This window comes from Lygodium microphyllum, chromosome 14 (genome assembly GCF_053477565.2).
Source record: "Lygodium microphyllum isolate KBCC chromosome 14, Lygodium_microphyllum_v1.1.10, whole genome shotgun sequence".
NCBI classification, from domain to species: domain Eukaryota; kingdom Viridiplantae; phylum Streptophyta; class Polypodiopsida; order Schizaeales; family Lygodiaceae; genus Lygodium; species Lygodium microphyllum.
The window spans coordinates 31,727,882-31,749,754 of record NC_141148.1 but is presented as its reverse complement, the minus strand read 5'-3'; the positions used below and the strand labels follow the sequence as shown (position 1 = coordinate 31,749,754).

Here is a 21,873-nt window from a genome sequence, read left to right as displayed (position 1 = left end):
TGAGAAGTACCACGCATCAACAAAGGGACAAGAATCACAACAAAGGCAAAGAGCATGAAGACCAAAAAGGAGTTCAAGAAGATTAAAGACTGCACCAAAGAGTGCAAAAGAAACACTAAGAAGATGAAGAAAATATTCTCCGCTGTTGATAACAAAATCTTCCTGTAGTGGATCTGGTTGGTCCACCTCGATGCCTGCTCATGGAGTCTAATTAGCATGCTTTGTGGAATTGGAATCAAGTTTGTACAATTTGGAAGGAATAGAGTAGTCTTTAGAAATGGGAGCACGATGTGGCTTGATTTGAGTGTGCCCCGCTTGAGGCAAGAGATTCTCGGTGTTCAAAGTACTCTCAAGAAAAAAGGCTGGGTGTTTAAAACTTAATATACCGTGTGAGCGCATTTTAAAAAAGTTAAAAAAATGTTTGCTTTGTTATCACTCTTAGTTCACACGTGTCTTGTAGTTTTTCTCTCTTCGGAGTGCGGGGGAAGGGGATTTTATGGGCGCGCGGAGAAGGGCAAATAAAGGAAGTGCAGAGGGGCAACGTTTCTGGGCACGCCAGCGCTTGCTTGCTTGCCTGCGTGCGTGCATCCTTGTTGTGTTGTTTGTTTAGGTTGGGTAGCGGGAGAGAGAAAATGGCTGATAACAAGCCGCGTTTCAACCTTGCGAGCGAGCATGAACTCAGGATTCAAGTAGGCAGTAGCTCAAGCGTAAGTGTGCGCCTCATCGATGGCACAGCTGAGATCTTCGGCACGCCGCTTTATCCCAACCGTTGGACGGACCTCCCTCGCGGACACAGCTTCCCGGTGAGCTCGCCTTCCTTCCCCCTTCAACGACTAAAAGGGAATTTTTTTTTCTGTGTCTGGTTTATAGACATGCATTTTGTCCGTTTCATTATATCTTCATATGTGTCTAGAATCCATAGTTATTCCTTATGCACCATGAACTTCGGAATATCTTCCCTACCATCGTGAATCAAAATTTGATGAAGGGAGAGATTATTTGAAGTATAATCACCAGTGTATTACAACCCATGGGGAAATAGGAATGTAAGTCTCTCTTTCATGGTAATCACTCTTATCATCATGAGTCATTTCTTTATTGGAAAGCAAGTGAGAGTCAATACCCCAAACTTTCACATCATATGCATGGAAATTTTCTTTCTAGTTGCCAGGGAAGGGGTTTATTCTATTAGGGACTGGCTAGATAATATCTCATGATTGCCTTTATGACATCTCATGTGGAGCACACGGTGCCTTCTCACAAAGTTAATTGCTTAACCATTTCTTGTAAAATTGATCACTTGGGGGTGGAAGGAGTATAAAATTGAGAATAGTGTTCAAGAGATGATGGAAAATTCATGAGAAACCATAATTAGTTTACAAACCAGAATGTGAAAGAAGGTTGTCTTGTTACAAAAGAGAGAGTTTTTATAATTATAAGCTTTTTTGATGCAGTCGTTACATTTGGCTTCTTGTAATCTTAATGGTTGGTGTATATGGTAACTTTCAAACTTCTTTTGAGTTGAAGATATTTTGTGTGGGTACTTGTAATGGGCCAAGAGGATGTGATTTGGTTCATTCCAAAGCATAATAAAGTGACATCTTGCAACTTTAGTTTGGGTATATGAGATGGATACATTGGCACAATTTCTTTGAATTGCCTAAAGCAGCCTACTATTGCCCTTCAAGTAGCAAAAAACAACATACCTTTGCTTTTTGTTCTATAGGGTGTGGAGTATTGAGTTGTATGTTTTTAAGCTCAAGGGGGCTATTTGGCTTTAGAGAACCTACTATTATTCAATGTGACAATCAAAGTGTGCTAGTAAAACTAGCCTTCCTTCTCGACTAGGGTGGTAGATGACCCGATTTTACATAAGTTGCAGTAAGCAATGAAATTCATAAATCTAAACTTTAAACTTTATTGAATAATCTTGGATAGCCGATACTTGATTGGCCCCAATAACTGGTGCCCCTTGCGGTACTTCTTTATTTTGTATTGCTCTAAGTTGAAGTACATTGAGATATGGATTGATCTTCTTCAAAGCTCGTTATAAATAACCAACAATAACAATAATCAATTTGCACCTTAATTTGATTGGAGATTGGATACAAATTGATCCTTGGGCTCTTGACCAAATCAAACGGGAATGGGCTAACCTTGTAGATTAGCTAAATTCTCAATTCACAGTTGTCACTTTGAGTATGGGGTCTTTAATTATTGGGCATGGATCTTGAGGTGGCTGAGAAACCCTAATTGTTGTTGTAAATTAGAATTTAGTAGCACAAATCACTGTTTCTTTTCATTAGGATCTGGAATATGCTCAGAATTGATGAGAGAAGATCAAAGAATGAGAGAGATTCTTTTGAACAACAGCTTTGATGGGGATTTTGATGGTGCCAATTGTGAGAGTGCGCAACAGAAGAGGAATATGAGAGAGAGAGAGAGAGAGAGAGAGAGAGAGAGAGAGAGAGAGAGAGAGTAGGAGATGAAGGAAGAAATACTCCATTGATTGAATAGAAAAGCTGAATAAAAGCTGACAACAAAGAGAAGGATTGATCAGTCCCTGCGCGCAGCCCAGAGTGTTAGTGAGGGCACCAGGTTAGGCTGATGAAGATGGCAACACCAAGTTAGAGAGTATCGGAGTTGGAGAGTGCAAAGCTTGGAAGATAGAACTCTGGTTGTTCACGTGCAGCTCTGTAGGTCCTAGCTATGGAAAGCCAATCTCTGCCAACAATTGACGAAGATAAATTGCCTCTATCGCTATAAAATATAAAGCTCGATACTCAGCCTTTGTAGAAGAAAGAGTCACAATAGGTTGCTTCTTGCTACTCCATGAGATAATGTGGATCCAAGAGAGAAAGCATAACATGTAGTGGATGTCCGAAAATCCACATCACTTGCCCAATCGAAGTCACTTCATCTAGAAAGAGTAACCCCCTCTCCATACATGGTCCTGTAGAATCGATTCCCTTGTAAATAACAAAGAATATGTAGAGCCGCTCTCTAGTGATCCTTAGAAGGAGTCTTCATAAGAGAGGACAACAAACACCACAAAAGAGATATCCAACCAAGTGTGGATAAGTGAGATAAGGGAGCTAACAAGGCATCTGTAAGAGGTAGCATCTGCAAGGGGAACTCGTGTTGGCAAAAGCTTGGACTCAAGGTCCATGGGGCGAGAAATAGGCCGTCTCTCGGCCATACCAAATTCTAGAAGAAGCTCAAAGATGTGATTGTGTTGGGAAACAAAGATGCCTTGGGACATCTGATAGATCTTCAATCCAAGAAAAAAGTGAAGGATCCCTAGATCAGTCATGTCAAACTCCTAGTCCAAAAACACCAGAGTGTGATCATCCTTTTGGGAAGCGCTCCCTAGAAGGATAAGATCATCCACATACAAAATAATGAGCACACAACAAGCACCCGCAATTATACTAAAGGTTGGGGTCATGAGCCGATGGCTGGAAGCCATTGTGAATAGAGAAGTGATCAATCCTCTAGTACCAAGCACAAGGAGGCTGCGTTAAGCCGTAAAGGGCCTTCCGCAATTTGTAGACATGGTCCTCCTCCCCCTACACAAGAAAACCTGGAGGCCGTGAAACAAATCTCCTCCTCAAGCACATCATTTAGAAATGCAAACTTGATGTCCATCTAGTAGACAAGCCAATGATGGTGTGTAGCAATAGCCGTGATAGTACGAATAGTAGGCATGTGTGCCGTGGGAGCAAAAGTCTCAACAAAATTAAGCCTAGCCTGCTGCACAAACCCCTTGGCAACAAAACTAGCCTTATGCTTGTCCAAGGAACCATTAGCAAGATACTTGGTCTTAAGGCCCACTTCACACCAACCACTTTTCGCCTTTGAGGAGGCGGTATCATCTCCCAAGTCTGATTCCGCTTGATAAAATCAAGCTAATCCTGTATGGTGTGACGCCAAACATCCTATGCAAGAGCCTTTTCAATTGTAGTAGGCTCACGATCCTAGAGAATCTGAGACATTAGGGCATAGTTCACATAGAGTGAATGATCTCGTCGGGCCTGTAAATGGGCTGATCTACGTGGGTCTAGGGTAGGAGCAAAAAAGTGCGGAACACTTGTATCCTATATGAGCCTTTGATACCACCTAGGAATGTGGAGAGGTTCATCTCGCTGTGAGGGAGTAGAGGAAGAAGATGAGGCCTTTGGAACCTGCAAAGCATCTGCTTTGGGAAAGGGACTCCCCTCCACTAAGTGACGGTACATCCCCATCAGAAAAGGGCTCCCCAACTGTCAGCGGATCATCCCAAGGGGAAACCCATGGGGATAGGGAAGGAGTAGGTAAATTCGAAGAAGCAACAACTGTCAGAGGTGGTGGGGAAGCTAAGGAGGGAGGTGAAGGAGGAGGAGGGGAAGAAATTGGTGATGAAGGGTGCTACGAGAGAACCTCGTAAGAAGAGGTGGAATTGAAGGAGGGAGCGGATCCTTTGTTGAAGAAGAATCATGTGCAATAGAACCATCGATTAGATCCTCGGAGGCGAGGCCTCATCAAAGATCACATCCCTGCTCACCTCGATCTTTCATCATTGGGTCGTAGAGCCAATAGCCCTTCATGGTGGTGCTATAACCCACAAAAATAAGCTTTCTTGACTTAGAGTTGAGCTTTGTGAGCCTCTTCTTCTTGTCCACATGGACAAAGGCATCACACCCAAAGATGCAAAAGTGAGACACGGAAGGCTTCCGATCAAAGAAAAGCCTTGTAGGGAGTTATGTCTTGCAATGCCGAAGTAGGGGATCAATTGCAGATATGAACCGCAGTCGCCATCGCCTCAGCCCAAAGGGAATGAGATAATCCCCGATACTCCAACATCGGGCCATCTCCAGCATGGTTCGATTCGCACACTACACCACACTATTCTTCCATGGTGTGTTCGGATGGGAATACTCCACCTGAATACCGTGATCCTTGCAAAATTGGGAGAAGAGGTGAGAAGTAAACTCTCCATTGTGATTGGCTCGGACACTACGAGCCTTGTAGGTAGTTTACCTCTCGGCAAACACCTTCCACTCGCAGGAGGAGGATTATGCCTCACATTTGTACTCTAGAAAATAAGGCCACACTTAGCGACTGAAGTTGTTGACAATTGGCATCAAATACTTGGCCTTCCCAAGGGAGGCCGTGCCATAGGTCCACAAAGGTCAATGCGCACCAACTCCAGTGGTGAAGTAGCCCTCCTAGTGGCAACTTGCAAATGTGGTTGCCGATGCTACTTGCCCCTCAAGCAGCTAGGGCAAAGGGCGTGAATCGGAGGGAAACTTGGAAGTTCCTCCATTTTCCTCCGCATAGCTCGTCAAATCATGTCCATGTTGAGATGCCCATAATGAGCATGCCAAAGCAGCCCAAGCTCAAGGGAAGTCCTTGCGGCTAAGATTGTGAGCATATAAAGCCCACCCTCCTATGTGCTTGCCCAAAGAGCCGCTCCTATAGACTTGTCCTCCACAATCACTGCATCTTGGGTGAAAACCACACGGATACCTAGCTGTGTAAGACCATAGATAAACATGTTAAAACCCAAATCCGCTTCATAAGGACCGCCTCTCGAGCAATAGAGGAATAGTCCCTACACCACAAGCGGGAACTGTAGAATTGTCACCAATGGTTACGGTGCCCCCTAAGGAACTCACATCTTGAAGCCAATCTCGATGAAATGTCATGTGGGAAGAGACCTCACTGTCCACCAACCAAGGCTTCTCTTGAGAGGAAGAAGCAAGTGCGATATCTTGCTCAGCTAACACATGCACCAAGACAGACTCCATCGTGGCTGGGGTAGCCTTTGACTCAATGGAGTCTTTGAACCCCTCCTTAGGCTTCAGATGAGGGTACTTCTGCCAGCACTTCTCCTCGGGATGAGTGCCCTTTTCACAATATGGATTTGGGCTTTTCTTCTGATCCTTCTTTTCCTCCTCCTTATCCTCCGTCTTCTTGGCCTTCTCTTCTTTTTCCTACCACTTGAACTTGTAGTAAATGCCTTGGTAGAGCCGAATCCACTGGCTCCAACCTCTCTGAGTTGCTCATCATGCTCCATGACAAGCGGATAGAGTTTCTCCCAAAGAAGCTGATTGCGGGTCCTCGAGGTAATGAGGCTGGTGTAGAAGACACAGACATCATACTTCGGAGATGGCAGTTGAGTCAAGAGAATCATGGCCATATCCTCTGATGAGTTCATTTGTTCGAGGGATGCAAGCTCACCCCTCATGTCCTTCATTTTGTTGATGTGGTTCTTCATTGAGGAGTCATCAACACTGAGCATCTGCAACTTCTTTTCAAGGGAGATCTTGTGAGTAAAAGTATTCTTCTGGTATAAGGAAGCTAGCTTTTGCCACACCTTTGCTGCAGTTTGTAGCTTGTGAACATGAACAAGAAGAGTCGTGCAAACTCATAAAGAGAAAGGATTGGGCTTGAGAGTTGAGCTGATCCCACAAGGCAGCTCAATCAAGGGATGTCCTGTTGTGAAGAGACTGTCGGGGACAAGGAATGGGAACTTAGATAAGGTCCCAATAGTCGAAAGAATCGAGAATACACTCCACTTTGCACAACTAGAGGGAATAGTTTGAGCCATCCAGCTGGTCTTCTTTGGGGAGAGAGGGCAAGACTGACACCTGATAAGGAGGAACAAGAGTCTGAGGCCGCATTGAAGGGGCCCTTCGAGATAGGTGCACAGAACGGGGAGGAGATCGAGGGGGGGGGGGGGGAGAATGAGGAGGTGACTTCGAGTGACAATAGTCGCGCCTCCACTCAGATGAGTGATGAGATTGGATCTCCTCATTTGAGTCATCAAAGCTGTTGAATCGTTTCGGATAAGACATTTTGCACACACACAAGACATTTGTCCACAAGATTTCCCTTGAGTAGAAGTTGTGGATGCCATAGAAACATGAAACGGGAAACGGGAACGGGGACATGGACGGGGATAGGAACACCAAACCTAGGGAACGGGGACGTGGGAACGGGAACGGCATTTAAAAAATTAAAATTCATGAAAAAAAATTAATATTTCACTCATAATCCATGTGGACTTTGGAGTGTTAAAACTTAAAACCAAGGTATATAATCCACAAGGACAAATCATTTTAAGTTTTAACTTTAAGATATCATGGATCATTCTAAAACTACTTATTAGAAATTGAATTGCAACTTACAAGGCTCAAGAGGTAAGCTATTCAATTATAAATAATAAAATCCATAGTATATATGCCAAAAATGATAAAACAATGAACAATGAACTAAACTTTAAAGTCTAAGCTAAAAGAACATGCTTATGGTCCCATTGCCAAAAAACTTAAAAGATTACAAATATGAAATTGAAGTCTAATCTTTGAAAGAACATGCTCATTGCCCCAAAAAAGACTACAAATATAAAGTCTAATCTCTAGATTGAAGCAAAATGCGGTATGCCAAAATAGCCCAAAGGGCAACTGCAAGACTGCAAGACTCAAGTACAAATATAATATCGGCATGGCACAACTGTCAACAGCCCAAGTGTCACACTGTCATCAATGATTATAATATCATATACAATGTAAATGTATCATGTATCATGAGACTCATGATAAGTAAACTAAATCAAAGATCATGATCATGATCTGAGGCTGCTCTAGCTACTCCTGAAGTGCCAACCTCATCATCATGTGTACCATGTACCATGAATTGCTGCATCTCCCTCAACATCAGCATGTGTCTCCTCTTCTTGCTGCATCTCCCACTATGTGAATGGATCGGGCTTTGTTGTCATACTGTTACATAACATCCTCAAATTAGTACTAACGAATACTAGATCGTTTGCCCTCTCCACACCAAGATGGTTCCTCTTCTTTGAAGTAATGTGAGTGTATGTACTCCACAATTGCTCCAAACAAGAGGAGCTAACTGACTGACTCAAAATATGGATGGCTAATTGCTGCAACTTAGGACCATTTGAACCATAGTCCTCCCACCACAAAGCTACCCCAATTTTACAGCGATCCTCCTGTGTATCCCCACAACCAAAAGAACCTTGAAAGGTCCTATAACATGAAAGGTGATCTCTGATCTTTTGTCTAGTGCCATGATCAAGCACTAGACGAGACAATATAAGTCTCCATGCATCCATAACCTCAGTGTCATTCTCCTGACCCTTGCCCTGGAACTTAGGATCCACAACAAATGCAATTGCATGCATGGGTGAGCTATAGGAGTTCCACCTCGTCACAAGTAAATGGCATATCTCCTCATACGCCTCATCATTTGGTGCTAACTCCTGCAACTTTTCATTCAGCCTATCCATAGCCTCATATACCTTGCCAATGCAAGGTTGTATAGCATCCATAATCCTCAATGAATGTACAATAGGTGATACTATAGCATCTATCCGCTTTACATCATCCCAAAAAGTGGAGTTATTTGCTTTCTCCAAGCATAAGATACCTGTAGGAGTTTTTGCCAATGTTGATGAGGTAAACTCATCACTAAGAAATAACTGCCTCAAGGCACCACTGCATTCTCTTAACTTGCCTAGCATCAAGAAGTTAAAGGCAAATCTGGTATCAGAGTATTTTAAAAGTGTCTTCTTCGACCGCAAAGAAAAGTGATGGCGAAGAAACTGGTGATTCAAAACAAAGCTAACCATTTGAGCTCCTTGCTCTATGACAGGTGCAATCCATGACAGGTTACCAATATCCTTTAGTAGGTGGTTCAAGCAATGAGCCATACAATATGAAACTGTGATATGCGGATAATATCCTTGGATAATAGCACCTACTGCTCTATTTGCGGGCTCTCCATTTACAACATATCCCACAACATGCTCTGGGCCAATGAGCTCAACACCTGTAACCCACTCTGCTGCAAGTACATCTGCTGACTTTCTTGTCCCCAATGCATCATGTGAAGATATGAAATATATTTCCCCACGAGAATAAGCAACCATACTATGAATGGATCGCTTGCGTGTATCACTCCAACCATCAGCAATCAAGAAAACTCCATTTTTAGCCCACATGCTCTTTCTAGTCACTGCTGCTTGCTCAACAAGGCGCTTTTCCTTGTCGAGCAAAGTGGTGCGTAAGGTCTCTGATGATGGAGGTACATACAAAGGGCCATACTCACCAATCTTCTTGCACATCAATTTAAAATACTTTGACCTGGCTGCACGAAATTGAATGTAACATGCCACTGATGTATCCACCTCTTCCTTCTTCTTGGGATCCCAACTAGCATCAAGTGTGCTCTGTCTACGTGCAACATGTGGCGCTGTTGATGCCATGGCCGATGCAATGCCTGCAGTAGGTGTGGAGGTAGCACTTCCTGATACTGACCCTGCTCTAGATACATCTGATGGGGATGGTGTCACAAAAGTTGCAGGGTCAACTGCAACACGTTGTGGTCTAGATGCAAGATAAGCTTGTTGACCTGCTACACAGTCACGAAGCTCCCTTTGCTTCTCCAAGGTCACATTCGGACAAAATTGTACCTCTGAATGTGGCTCATGTAAGAGATGAGCTCGGACCTGATTATGCATAAATATTAAAATGGAACAAGTGGCAATTGGTATTCCATATTTTAATATTTAAGTAACTTTGAAAAATTAAAATACAAATGCTCGGCTCAATGGATTATCTTGTTTGCTCCACTAGTTCGCTTGTACGGGTAAAGCTTGCAAGTCCATGGTCCAGATCCTCCACCACTCAATGGGCGGTCAGCATTTACTTCTTCCCACCATGACCAATCATCGGACCTTCTTTCTCGACCACCAACCCGACGAGCAGGGCGGGAAGATGAAGCCATTTCAGGCTGAAAATTGAAGGCTCAAGAGTCGAGAGAAGGAAAAATTGAAGGCTGAAAATTGAAGGCTCGAGAGAAAGGAGAAGGCTCAAGAATCAAGACTCGCTCAAGAGTCGAGAGAGAAGGGAAAAGGAGAGAAGGGAGAAGAAGAAGAAAAGAGAACTTGGAACTTGGAGAAGAAGGAAGACTCAAGAGAAGAGGAGAAGAAGGAAGAGAAGGGAGAAGGTTCAAGGAAGAAGGAAGAAGAGAAGGGAGAAGTTTAGAGAAGATAGAAGGAAGAAGAGAAGGAAGAGAAAGAAGAAGGAAGAGAAGGAAGAGGTTGGAGGTGGGAGGAGAAAGAAGAGAAAGAAGAAGAAGGAAGAGAAGGAAGAGAAGAAAGAAGAAGAAGGAAGAGAAAGAAGGCGGTTGGGATTGGCACAGGCTGCAGCGCAGCACAGAACGGGGGGGTGCAGGCGATTTGGAGCGGGAGCAGCGGCACTGGGCGCAGGCGATCTGGAGCGGGAACAGGACGCGGTTGCAGATCATCCAGGCGGGACTAGAGGGCGGCCGGCCGTAGGTAAGTGGTGCCACGTGGCATTCCCTGTCCCGTTTCAGTAGGGAATGCAGTACGGAACGCGTTCCCTACTGCGTTCCCTGTCTGAAACGGGACAAGGAACGTTCCTCCAATTCAAAACGCGGTCCACGACGGATTTGTGCTGGGGACGGCGATTCCACGTGCTGGGGGGCCGTTCCGGTCGTCTCTTGTCACTAAGGTGGATGCTCAATCTTGATGATTCCTTCTCTATGAAGGAGCACATCACGAAGATGGAGGACATGAGAGGTGAGCTTACCTCTCTTTGTCGGATGATATCCTTTGAAGTCATGTATATGATCCTTCTCGCTCAATTGCCATCTCCTTGGTTCAATATCTTCTACATCAGCCTTATCACTTCAAGGATCCACGAGACGCTTATGGGAGGAGCTTTCACTGGTTGTCTCGGAGCATGACGAGCGACTCAAAGAGGTTGGGGCAAGTCATTTTGGCTCCACCAAGGCCTTTACTACAATTATAGGTAGAGGGAAGAAGGAGACGTAGGCCAAGGACAAGAAGTAGGAGGACAAGAAGGATGAGAAGAAGGAGAAGAAGCCCAAGTGCCCACATTGTGGGAAGGGCACTCATCTCGAAGAGAAGTGTTTGCAAATTATCCCCATTTAAAGCCAAAGGAGAAGGATTCAAAGGCTGCCCCAGCGAACGACACAGTCCATCTTTGTGCATGTATTTGTCAAAGCGGATACATCTCTTGCTTCTTTTGCTCACTAGAAGCCTTGGCTTGTTGATAGTGGTGCCTTTTCTCACATTACCTATAGATAGGATTGGCTTTAGGATCTGAGTGCCAGAGGGGGCACAATCATTATTGGTGACAACTCTATCGTTGCTATTCAAGGAGTGGGAACTATTCATTTATTGCCAACTAGACAGGCTTCTTTGGCCAAAGTTCTCTATGTACCGGATTTAGATTTTAACTTATTGTTTGTTCTTGGTCTTACATGGCTTGGTATGCGTGTGGTATTTTCATAGGATGCAGTGATATTGGAGTGCTTCTAAAGATGCCGTTCTTTGGACAGGATCTCGGGAGGGTGCGCTTTACATGCTCATAGCTTTAGCTACGAGGTCTTTCCACGAGCTTGGGTTGCTTTGGCATGCTCATTATGGTCATCTCAATTTTGACGCTATACGACGGGCTTCTTAGAAGAAGATGATGGAGGGACTTCTTGATTTCCCTCCTATGCACACTTTGTGTCCTAGCTATTTGCGGGGCAAGCAACATAGGGAACCTTATTTCTAGGTTGCTACTCGGAGAGCTTTCACTCGCCTAAGTTGGTTCATACCAACCTTTGTGGACCTATGGTCTCCCTTGGGAAGGCCAAGCATTTGATGCTACTTATAAACGACTTTAGTTGTTATGTGTGGCCTTGTTTTTTGGAGTACAAAAGCGAGGCATACTCTTGTTTCCGCAAGTGGAAGGTGTTTGTGGAGACACAAGCTACCTTCAAAGTTCGTGGCGTACAAGCCAATCACGGTGGAGAGTTTACTTCTAACCGCTTTTCTCGGTTTTGTAGGGATCACGGCATTTGGGTGGAGTATACCCATCCGAACACACTTTTGGAGAATGGTGTGGTGGATCGTGCGAATTAGACTATGCTAGAGATGGCCCGATCGATATTGGAGCATCGGGGTCTTCCTCATACCCTTTGGTGTGGGGCAGTGGCTACTGCGGTTCATATTCATGATTGTTCCTTGACTTATGCGTTATAGAACATGACTTCCTACGAGGCTTTCTTTGGTCGGAAGCCCTCGGTGTCTCATTTTTGCCTCTTTGGATATGATGGATTTGACCATGTGGACAAGAAGAAGAGGAAGAGGAAGCTTGCTCATTTCATGGGATATAGCACTACCACGAAGGGCTATTGATGGTTTTGTTATAAGTGATTTTTTGTCATCAACTGACCCTCTCCCACCCTCAGTTTCTCTACTTCTTTCCATGTTGCCTCTTAGCACTCTTTCTTCGTCTTGGACTCCTCCTCCTCCTCCTCCTCCTCCTCCTCTACCCTCTACTCCAACTTCCCTTCCACCTTTGACGGATGCGACTGCTACTTCGTCACATACTTTCACCCCTTGAGTGTCCCCTTTGCTATCTTCTAGGGCTGATTAGCTGTCAGAGGGGGAGCTTTCTTTAGATGAGGAGGATTTACCTTCCCTTGGTGAGGGGGAGTCCCTTTCGCAGATAGGTGCATTGTAGGTACCGGAGGCTACTCAGTCTCCCTCGTAGTCAGATGAGCCTATTCGGATTTCTTGTTGGTACTAACAACTCATGCAGGATTCATGTGTCTCTCACTTTTCTGCTTCTCCTACAAGTCCACACAAATCAACTCGCTTACAGGCCCAACAGACTAGTTCACTTTGTGTGAACTATGCTCTTATGACGGTCCACTACAGGTTATGCCTTCTCCCTTGGATTGGAAGTTATCTTGTGGAGCAGCAAGAAGGAGCCTACTGTGGCTCTTTCTTCTATAGAGGCAGAGTATTATGCATTATGTTCTATAGGTCCAATGGACTAGCTCGCTTACAGGCCCAACGGACTAGTTCGCTTTGTGTGAACTATGCTCTTATGATGGTTCACTACAGGTTATGCCTTCTCCCTTGGATTGGAAGCTATGTTGTGGAGCAACAAGAAGTAGCCTACTGTGGCTCTTTCTTCTACAGAGGCAGAGTATTATGCATTATGTTCTATAGCCATGGAGGTGTGGTGTGGCTTCTCCACATGTTGGCAGAGATTGGCTTTCCTCAGCCTCGACCTACGGAGTTGCGTGTTGACAACCGGAGTGCTTTAGCTTTGGCCAAGAACCTTGTGTTTCAGGCTCGTAGAAACACATCGAGGTTCAGTATCACTATGTTCAAGAGCAGATTGTGGATTCCGAGTTAGCGGTGGCCTATTGTCCCACGGAGAACAACGCATTTGATCTCTTCACGAAGCCTTTGCCCCAGGCTTCTATGCTTCATCACATGGGGCTGTTGGGTCTTTCGATACTCCTAGGATTTGAGAGGGGGTGTTAGCTTGCCTATGTTAGTTATGTCAATTTGTCATCTCTTGGTTGTGAGCTCTTGTTAGAGTTTGATGGGGACATAGGACCTTTGCAGTTTAGCTGCATTTTTCTTTATTTGTTGGCTTCTTATGTGCATTCCTAGGTTAGTTATTGCTTTCCACAGTCTGCCTACACTTGTCAGACATTGTCATTGTTATTTGGGATCTTTTCGGGGTCTCCCCTATTTTTCATGGCATTTTTTCTTTAGTGACCAGCATTGAATACTGGTTGGCCAGCTTTTTTGGCACCTATTGATGCAAGTCAGCCAGATTTTGGCATTTATAACTATTTATAGCTAGTCTCCCCACTTGGTAGACATACACGTAGTCTTCAGTCTTCCCTTTGCAGGTGTACACTCTGACTCTATGACTCTCTGTGCTTGGTGCTGCCATTGTCATCAGCTTGATCTAGTGCCCTCATTGATGCTTTGTTGCATGCAAGGATTGATCGGTCCATCATTATTATATCAATATTCTTCTTCAGTCAGTGTAGTATTCTTCCTTCATCTTTAGCTTCCTCTCTCTCTCTCTCTTTTTTTTTTTTTTCGTAAATCTCTCTCTCTCTCTCTCTCTCTCTCTCTCTCTCTCTCTCTGTGTGCTTTTTGTTCGTGTTTCTCTTCCATTGCGCACTCTCACAAATGAAGAGTAAGAATTTTCCAAATTCTTTTTGGATCGATGCTATTCTTTGTGCCGCTTATGTTTTGACTAGGTGTCCCACAAGGGCTTTGTGCACCATCACTCCTAAGGCATGGATTGGCTCAAAACCCTCTCTCTCTCTCTCTCTCTCTCTCTCTCTCTCGTATGAGGAGGACTTTTAGTTCATTGGTGTATGCTGATGTGCTTTCTTAGAAAATGCACAAGTTGGATGATAAGGCTTGTTTGCTACTTACTTATTGGGTATAGTGCTGAAACCAAAGGGTACCGGCTGTATGAACCTTCTACCGGCAAGATTATTATCAATTGAGATGTTCTTTTGGCTGAAAATGCTTCTCATCCTTTGTTGAGCTGTCAAAAACAGCCTATTATTGATACTTCAGACATCTTTAACAGCCTATGACCACTTCCTACAATGGTTCCATGGCTGATCCTTCCATTTAGCCTTCATTTCCACCATCTATAGGTTTGCAGTAGTTGAATTAGCCTGATTTACAGCCACAACAGCAGCTCAATACCTTGTCCCATGAGCAGCCCACTATTGATGATGATTTGGAGCACACAAGGGTTGAACTTCAGCAGCCTCAAAGAGTCCCCCATTGGTTGCTATACACTCTTTGGGACAGTAAGTAGTCTCTTTGGTTGCTTGCACATGAGTCTTCACTCGCAAAGAACAACATAATCTTCTTATATGTGCATTAGTGGCTACAACATGCAATGAAGAATCTTTATGCTACAAAGATGCTTTTCCAAATCATTGTTGGGCGGAAGCAATGAAGGCAAAAATTGACATTAGAATGACATTTGGGAGCTATGCGACTTGCCTTTGGTAAGTGTGAAATAGGTACCAAATGGGTTGATAATATTAAAAGGAGTTAGATGGTTCAATTGACCGGTACAAAGCCTACCTAGTTGCTAATAAGTGCTATGTCCAATAGCAAGGAATCGACCTTGAGGATACCTTTGTTCCTATCTCTCGCATCCTTGCCGTCAAGAGTCTTATTGCCCTTGCTACCCACTTGCATTGGGAGGTGCATTAGCTGGACATCAAGGTGACATTTCTCCATGGATATCTCACTTAAGAGATATAAGTTTCACAACCTCTAGGATTCGAGGTGAAAGGCCTTGAGCACAAAGTTCGTCTCCTCAAGAAGGCTATGTTGGTTTAAAACTGGCTGCATGGGCTTGGTATGCCCATATACATTCTCATCTATTGCATCTTGGCTTCTAGAATAGCCCTATTGAGACTACTCTTTACATACAACATTAAGGATCTGATTTTATTATTCTTGTACTCTATTTGATGACATGCTTGTCATTGGGACCAATGCTGGTCAAATTGCAGCATTTAAGGTTGATTTACAGTAGACCTTTGCCGTGACAGATCTTGGTCTACTTCATTATCCAATTTGCCACCATTGAGGGGGGCATTATCATGACACAATTCAAGTATGTTGGACAGCTTCTTCAACGCTTTCAGTTTGAAGACTGCAAGCTTGTGTCTACTCCTTTGGAGCCAGGTTTTGGATTCACTTCTAATGATGGTAGCGGATCCTTTGACACTACTTTATATCAGGATGTTGTTGGATGCTTGATTTATTTCTGTCATATGAGACCTAATCTTAGAGTTTGTGGCCTTCTAGTTGAGCAGCTTTATGCGCAACCCTTAAGTACTTCATTGGCAGGTAGTGGAGCATGTCTTCACGAACTCTTTTGATATCTTAAAGGCACCCAGGATCTTGGCCTTTTCTACAAGGTTGATGCTTCACTCTCTTTGTGTGGATATTGAGATAGTGATTGGGTAGGATGTTTAGATTCTCACGTCTCTCATAGTGGCAATTGTTTCTTCTTAGGTACATCTCTTGTTTTTTGGTTCAAGAAACAACTATAGTTGTTACTTCTTGTTGTGAGGTTGAGTACAGAGTAGCGTTCATCACAGCCACAGTGGCGTGTGTTTGGCTTTGCAAGTTACTAGTAGATCTTCATTTGCACTAGATGGCTTTGACACTTATCTATATAGACAACCAAAGTGCTTTGGCCATTGTGTGGAACTCAATGTTCCATGCCTGCACAAAGCATGTAGAAGTTCATTATCATTATGTTCATGAATGGATGTCAATTGGAGATATAGAGTTGTCTTATGTACTCATTGAAGACAACTTGGCAAATCTCTTCATGAAGGCTCTTCCTCAACCAAGGCTTTAGTCTTTTCTGCAAGTCTTGAACTTGATTCTGTTTATTCCATGATTTGTTATACATTGTATTGTCATAGTTTGCTATATCCCTGCCTATTTCATGAGGGGTTTTTGGTTCATGATTGGGGCTTCTTAGGCATTTAAACTGTTGTTAAAAATGGTTGTTGCCCCTAGTTCCTAGATACTAAGTGATACTAGGGTCAAGGTTTCAGTCAGGGTTTTCTATGATGGTTAAGTTGTTTAGGGTTTCATTTTATTATGAAAAGATGCTTTGTGTGTCATTAGCACATAAGTGTGGCATATTCACTGTGGTTGCCTTAAGTGTTGTACTCTCTCTTATTCATTAATACATCACTTCTCTTTTGTGATCGAGTATAAGTGTGCATTGATTAATTCATTCATTCTCTTCAATTAATTGCGCAATTACTTCACACTTGGGCCAACTGTGACCAGCCACATTGAATGTGCTTTAAGTTGTTTCCAATATTAATTGGCGTTAGACTAGCATTAATTTGTCAATGAATGCCTAGTCCTAATATCATCATAGGACATTTTAAAGGCCCATTTAATGCCTTAGGCCCAAATTGACACCAAGCACTCGCAAGTACTTGTCCAGCATAACTTAATACAACTTTCACTAATGTCACCCACTGCATAATTAGGGTAATTAGGTTGTCACCATGATTGACTTACTTCACTTGTGCACCTCATATGTGCACAACTTAATAATGTCAAAGTGGACCTTGTTGCATCCGCATTCTCATAGAGTAGCATTCTTCTATGCATCTCATTGTATAGAGCACCCTTGAGAACATTGCTTACGTTGGATCTTGAGCTGTTTCCATTGGCACTACATATCTCTACACCCTTTTTCCTTTGTTGGTGACACCCTTGTGGGTGGCTAAGTGCATGGTTTCTTTTTTGTGATTTGTGAGCCAACCATCCCTTTTCCCCCTTGGGTAGAAATTTATCCAACAAAAAAAGAGAGCCTTAGTGCCCAAGTTTTGGTCAGTAGACTTAAATCCTTAGGGATGTGGGTGTTAACTCTTTTCCCTGCGAGCAGCCATGTACCCACCCAGAGTTCTTAGCATGATGTGAGCAGTGGGTTGCACCTTACGCTTCGTTGCTTCTTCCTCTTCTCATAGGTGGAGTTTTCCATCTTTCAATCCAAAACAGCTTCTTGCTATGCTTTCACATCATTTGAGATTATAGTTTGCAAGCTGTCTACAACTTTAGAGACAATAAGCACAAACTTAGTGAATTATGTGAACAATCTGACATCTTCATCTTGTCCATTGCAAAGACTCGCACTCCTTGTGTTAGTGCAACTGTAGTCAATTTGAGTAAGTGGCAGACAATCAATGATCATATCTCCGCCCAAGTACTGGCTTCAGATGCAAACTCCACCATGGATGTGCACCAATTCGGAGATTCTTCTGCCTGTGCAGAATTTTGAAGCCTTCATTTTATGATTTGGAAAGAGCACTGCCCAAGTGCTCCCTGTCTGATGAATCATGGAACTTTGGGATAGTGAGTTTCTTACTATTGCAGTTTTCTCTCTCTATCACGACTCTTTTAAGAGGGCGACTCGTGGCTACTTAATCAAGGCGATGTTAGCTCTCTGTTGAGTTTCATAGTCTTTGCTATACCTTGGGAGCGGTAAAACAATGTAGTGGCTTTTGTACAGGTTTGCAAGAGGATATTCATGTGTTTACACTTATTTTCCTAGTCATATGCTTGTAGATGTGGGCTTGGTTATACTGAAATTTAGGTAAAGAGGCGAGAAAGTGAAATAAGGTTGTTTTGAGTTGCATTTTCCCTGTTACTGATCCTGTTCACCATGAAGCTTCGGGATACTCAGTTTCTGGCTTGCTCTTTCAGTAAGACCAATTAAGAGAGGGGACTCTTGCCTCGAGATAGTAGCACTATTTTTTGTTTTCTGTGCTATGTTCATAGATTCCTCGGGGCACCAGAACCTTTTCCATTTTGTTTGGTGCTCTGTTTGTAGACTCCTTGGATGCACTATGAAATGGCCCATTGAGAGTATAGGTTTTGTCGATGGTTATGTATGGTTTTACAGCAGGATATGTCATTTGTTTGCTTATGTTTTTCTAGTCATTTTCCATGTTAGGACTGTGATACTGTAAATTGACTAGGAAAGGCTTGCTTATGGCCAACTTGCAGCAAAGAGGAGGGGAAGTGAAAGGCAACTGTTTTGAGTGTATACATTCCTTGTTTGTCTTGATTTATACTTGACTGGCATGAACAATATCTTGGTCTTTGCTTAGGTGTACACTTGGAATGGAGCTGTCATTGAGATGGCCGGAAATGCAGAAAAGGTGCATATCACTAATGAGGTAAACATTTCAACTAAGAGCTTGCTCTCTCTCTTATTCAGCTGGTTTCTTTGGAGTGCCCATAGGAAGATTTGGTATGATGTGACCTGGTTTATTGCATTTCTAACAAATTGAAGGAGGCTTCTCATTTAGGAGTTGAATTCACAATGCTTTACCCAATTAGTATGATCAAAAAGTAGTTTTTGCATTGTGATTACCATTATTCAATGGCCTCTACAAATTGCTATGGCAATACTGAAGGATGTGGGTGGGTGGATGAGCACTAAATCATTTTCCACAGTTGAAGTGTTAACCCAAATAAAGCATTTTGCTCATAATTCTAGAAGTATGTGGCGGTTTGGACATTCTAGTCTGACTGACTTGAAAAGACAGACCTGCTCCTTTTGGTTGGTTGAGAATTTCAGACACCAATGCGAAGTTACTGGGACGCCCATTCAGTCTTAGAGAGCAGGCGTGCTTGGGCTCGTGATGCAGATGCTTCCACTTTGGAGCAGTCAGAGGTATCAGCCTTCACTATGGCTAATTCTGCCTCACAGCAGTCAAAGGTATTGCATAGAACAAATGGATGTGGATTTGGTTGTATTAGATGATGTGTTGAGAATTTTGGCTTGAGGGTTATTGATTTTGCTGCATCAGGGACCGCGTGTAATTTTGGTAGGTCCAACTGATTCCGGAAAGAGTAGCCTAGCCAGGATGTTATTAGGATGGGCTACAATGCAAGGTTGGACACCCACCTATGTTGATCTGGACATTGGTCAAGGTGCAATCACTATTCCAGGGACCATTTCAGCTATTTCTGTTCATTCACCTGTAGATCCTGTTAAAGGCATTCCTCTACGTGCACCACTTGTTTACTTTTATGGACACACCACGCCGAGGTGCCATGAACTGTTGTTGATTTTTCAAAATTGAATTTTAGTTTTCAGGATTGGATCTTGCGCTTTTTTAGCGATTGTCTGATTGCTTTCTGTTGCAGCATCAATGCAGAGTTATACAAAGTGTTAGTGAAGAGACTTGCCCATGCATTAGATACTCAAATCACTGGAGACTTGAAGGCACATGCAGCTGGTCTTGTCATTAACACCATGGGATGGGTTGAAGGCTTGGGCTATGAAGTGAGATTTTATTTATTTTTGTGATCAAATCAGTTAAGCCCTTGCTGTTAGAGGTCTCTGTAGCCATTGACTCAAACTTGCATTTCTAGTTGCTCCTGGACACGATCGACAGCTTCAGGGCAGACATGGTTTTGGTTCTTGGTCAAGTAAGTCCAATTGACCAACTTTTCAGGAAACGGATCTTAGTAACATGATTGTGCTATTGTGATTTATACCAGGAGTTATTTTTTTGATAAATCTGTGCTGGAAATACAACAGAGTCATCTTCTCTGAGTATTAGAAATAAAAAAGAGGATAGATTCCAAGAGACTTCATATTAACAGCACTATTATGCCAATATGATGCTTAAATAGCTTTTTGCATGATATATAGTCTAAATTCATTCTTGTTAAATAGAGCAAATGATTTCATATGGTGTGATTTTTTAGCCTGCCCAACTGAGAGTGCCACATGTGATAAGAAACAGCACAATGTGACCTAAATCAAGGCTTCTGGAGCTGCTCCTGATCATGAATAGCTTTTGGGGCTTAGGCATTGCAAGTTATCTCAGTAGTGCCACCATATTTTAGTCAGGTTCGAGCCAAGGTAGTTAGCAAAGAATATGGTGTCTTTGAGAATTAACTCAGCATCATCTGGATGCCATTTTGATCTCTGTATCTGACATAATATCCATTTGTACATTGAGGCTGGAATAGGAGGCTCCATATGTCTTGTTGTTGCATACTGAAACCAGCATATTTTTTGTTACAGGAAAATTTATATATTTCACTAGTAGATGCTTTCAAAGGGCGAGGCAGGATGGATATCTTGAATCTTCACAAGTCTAGTGGTGTTGTCACAAGAAGCCCAAAGTTCAGGCAATGGACAAGGAATTCCAGGATCAAGGTGAGTTGTAACTGTTTTTTAAATCATGGTACCTGTTTCTATAGGTAACTTATGAAAATATTTGTTTACAGGAATACTTTTTTGGTCTGTCAGATCCACTTTGTCCTCATTTAGCTTCTGCTGAGTTCAACCAGTTACACATTTTTCGCATTATCAAAAGAAACCAGGATTCCAGATCGTCAGCGACTGATCCAATCTGTCTGAAGCCTGTACAAATCGATTCTGATCTTATTTATTCAGTACTCGCAGTCTCATTTGCAAAAGCTCCTGAACAACTGATTTCAAGGTAAGCATTCCATGTTCAAAGCTTATGATAATCTGCATGGAGCTTGAAGCTTACTGTGACAATGTTGCTGACTGCTCTTTCATTGTCTCTAGTAATGTTACAGGATTTATCTACATAACTGCAGTGGACATTCAAAGGTGGGGTGTAAAACCCCAGGGCTATTTTCAGTAGTATGTCTTACCTTGCAAAATGCCATACGTATCTGTAGCTAACCTGAAAGTAAGTGTTTGCAGGAGGACATTATCATATTTTGCTCCTTGTGCAAATCCATTCCCAGGCAATTTTCTTCTCACAGGCTCGTTAAAGTGGTTGGAGTGAGCAGCCAAGGAAGTTTGTTTCTCTCTCTTCCCCCTATATGGGAGTTCTGATGTGCAATGTCCCTTGCTCAGATGCACAGGGTGCAATGCACTCTCATTGAGTCTGACTGACTTTCTTGATCACATTCAAAGATGACCAAGGTGGCATATAGTATTCTTAACTGTGCCAGTATCTGGGAACAAATTGCCGTTCAGGTTGGTGTACAGTATTGCAAAGAAATATGACATTGTAATAGAGTTAAAATGCCTTAATGCTTTAGCTAATATTTAGCCTACTAGGGTTACGTATAAAAGGCTAAGATGTAACTTGCAAAGGATCTTTTGTCGTTTCTAACATTTCATATTTGAGGTCTCAACCTCCCACCATCTAAGAGGGTGCATACTCTTGGCCACCATAGAATTGGGTTGCATACCATGCTGTAGCCTCTCATCAACTGATTCTTAGCCTTTAATGGTAATGTGATTTCAGCCTAACTACCTTGGCTATGGTTTCTCGGCAATTTATTCTATTTCCTTGTATTTTAAGTTAAATTGTTCGCTGTGGGAATTAGCTTTTTTACATCAGTTTGTAATAAATCGAAAGATGTCTTAGCCAATATTTAACATTCTAGGGTTAAGTATATTAGGCTAAGTTGTAACTTGCCAATGA

At 42.9% G+C, this 21,873-nt stretch overlaps 1 protein-coding gene across 4 annotated transcripts; it reads left to right on the top strand.

Moving 5' to 3' along the window:
* The first annotated feature begins 483 nt into the window (after positions 1-483).
* Positions 484-21,717, top strand: LOC148025461 (protein CLP1 homolog). 4 transcript variants are annotated; one of them, XM_087692597.1, is made up of 10 exons: positions 484-803; positions 18,553-18,621; positions 19,026-19,166; positions 19,258-19,381; positions 19,609-19,736; positions 19,826-19,882; positions 20,487-20,621; positions 20,693-20,907; positions 21,011-21,044; positions 21,141-21,717. In XM_087692597.1, exons 1-10 carry the CDS (start codon positions 633-635, stop codon positions 21,273-21,275), a joined length of 1,209 nt encoding a protein of 402 aa, XP_087548723.1. In that variant the 5' UTR covers positions 484-632; the 3' UTR covers positions 21,276-21,717. The 4 variants fall into 4 exon arrangements, with proteins under 4 accessions (XP_087548723.1, XP_087548721.1, XP_087548722.1 ...); XM_087692595.1 differs by having other exon boundaries at positions 19,258-19,499; positions 19,598-19,736; XM_087692596.1 differs by having other exon boundaries at positions 19,258-19,499; positions 19,598-19,736; positions 21,000-21,044.
* Positions 21,718-21,873: the final 156 nt, after the last annotated feature.

What these genes read in the sequence shown, in the direction of transcription:
- LOC148025461 (XM_087692595.1), top strand. Translation starts at nt 633, where the DNA reads ATGGCTGATAACAAGCCGCGTTTCAACCTTGCGAGCGAGCATGAACTC. An exon ending in TATGGACACACCACGCCGAG is followed by an intron (nt 19,500 to 19,597) that starts GTGCCATGAACT and finishes TTTCTGTTGCAG; the next exon opens with CATCAATGCAGAGTTATACA. An exon ending in CCTGAACAACTGATTTCAAG is followed by an intron (nt 20,908 to 21,010) that starts GTAAGCATTCCA and finishes GTAATGTTACAG; the next exon opens with GATTTATCTACATAACTGCA.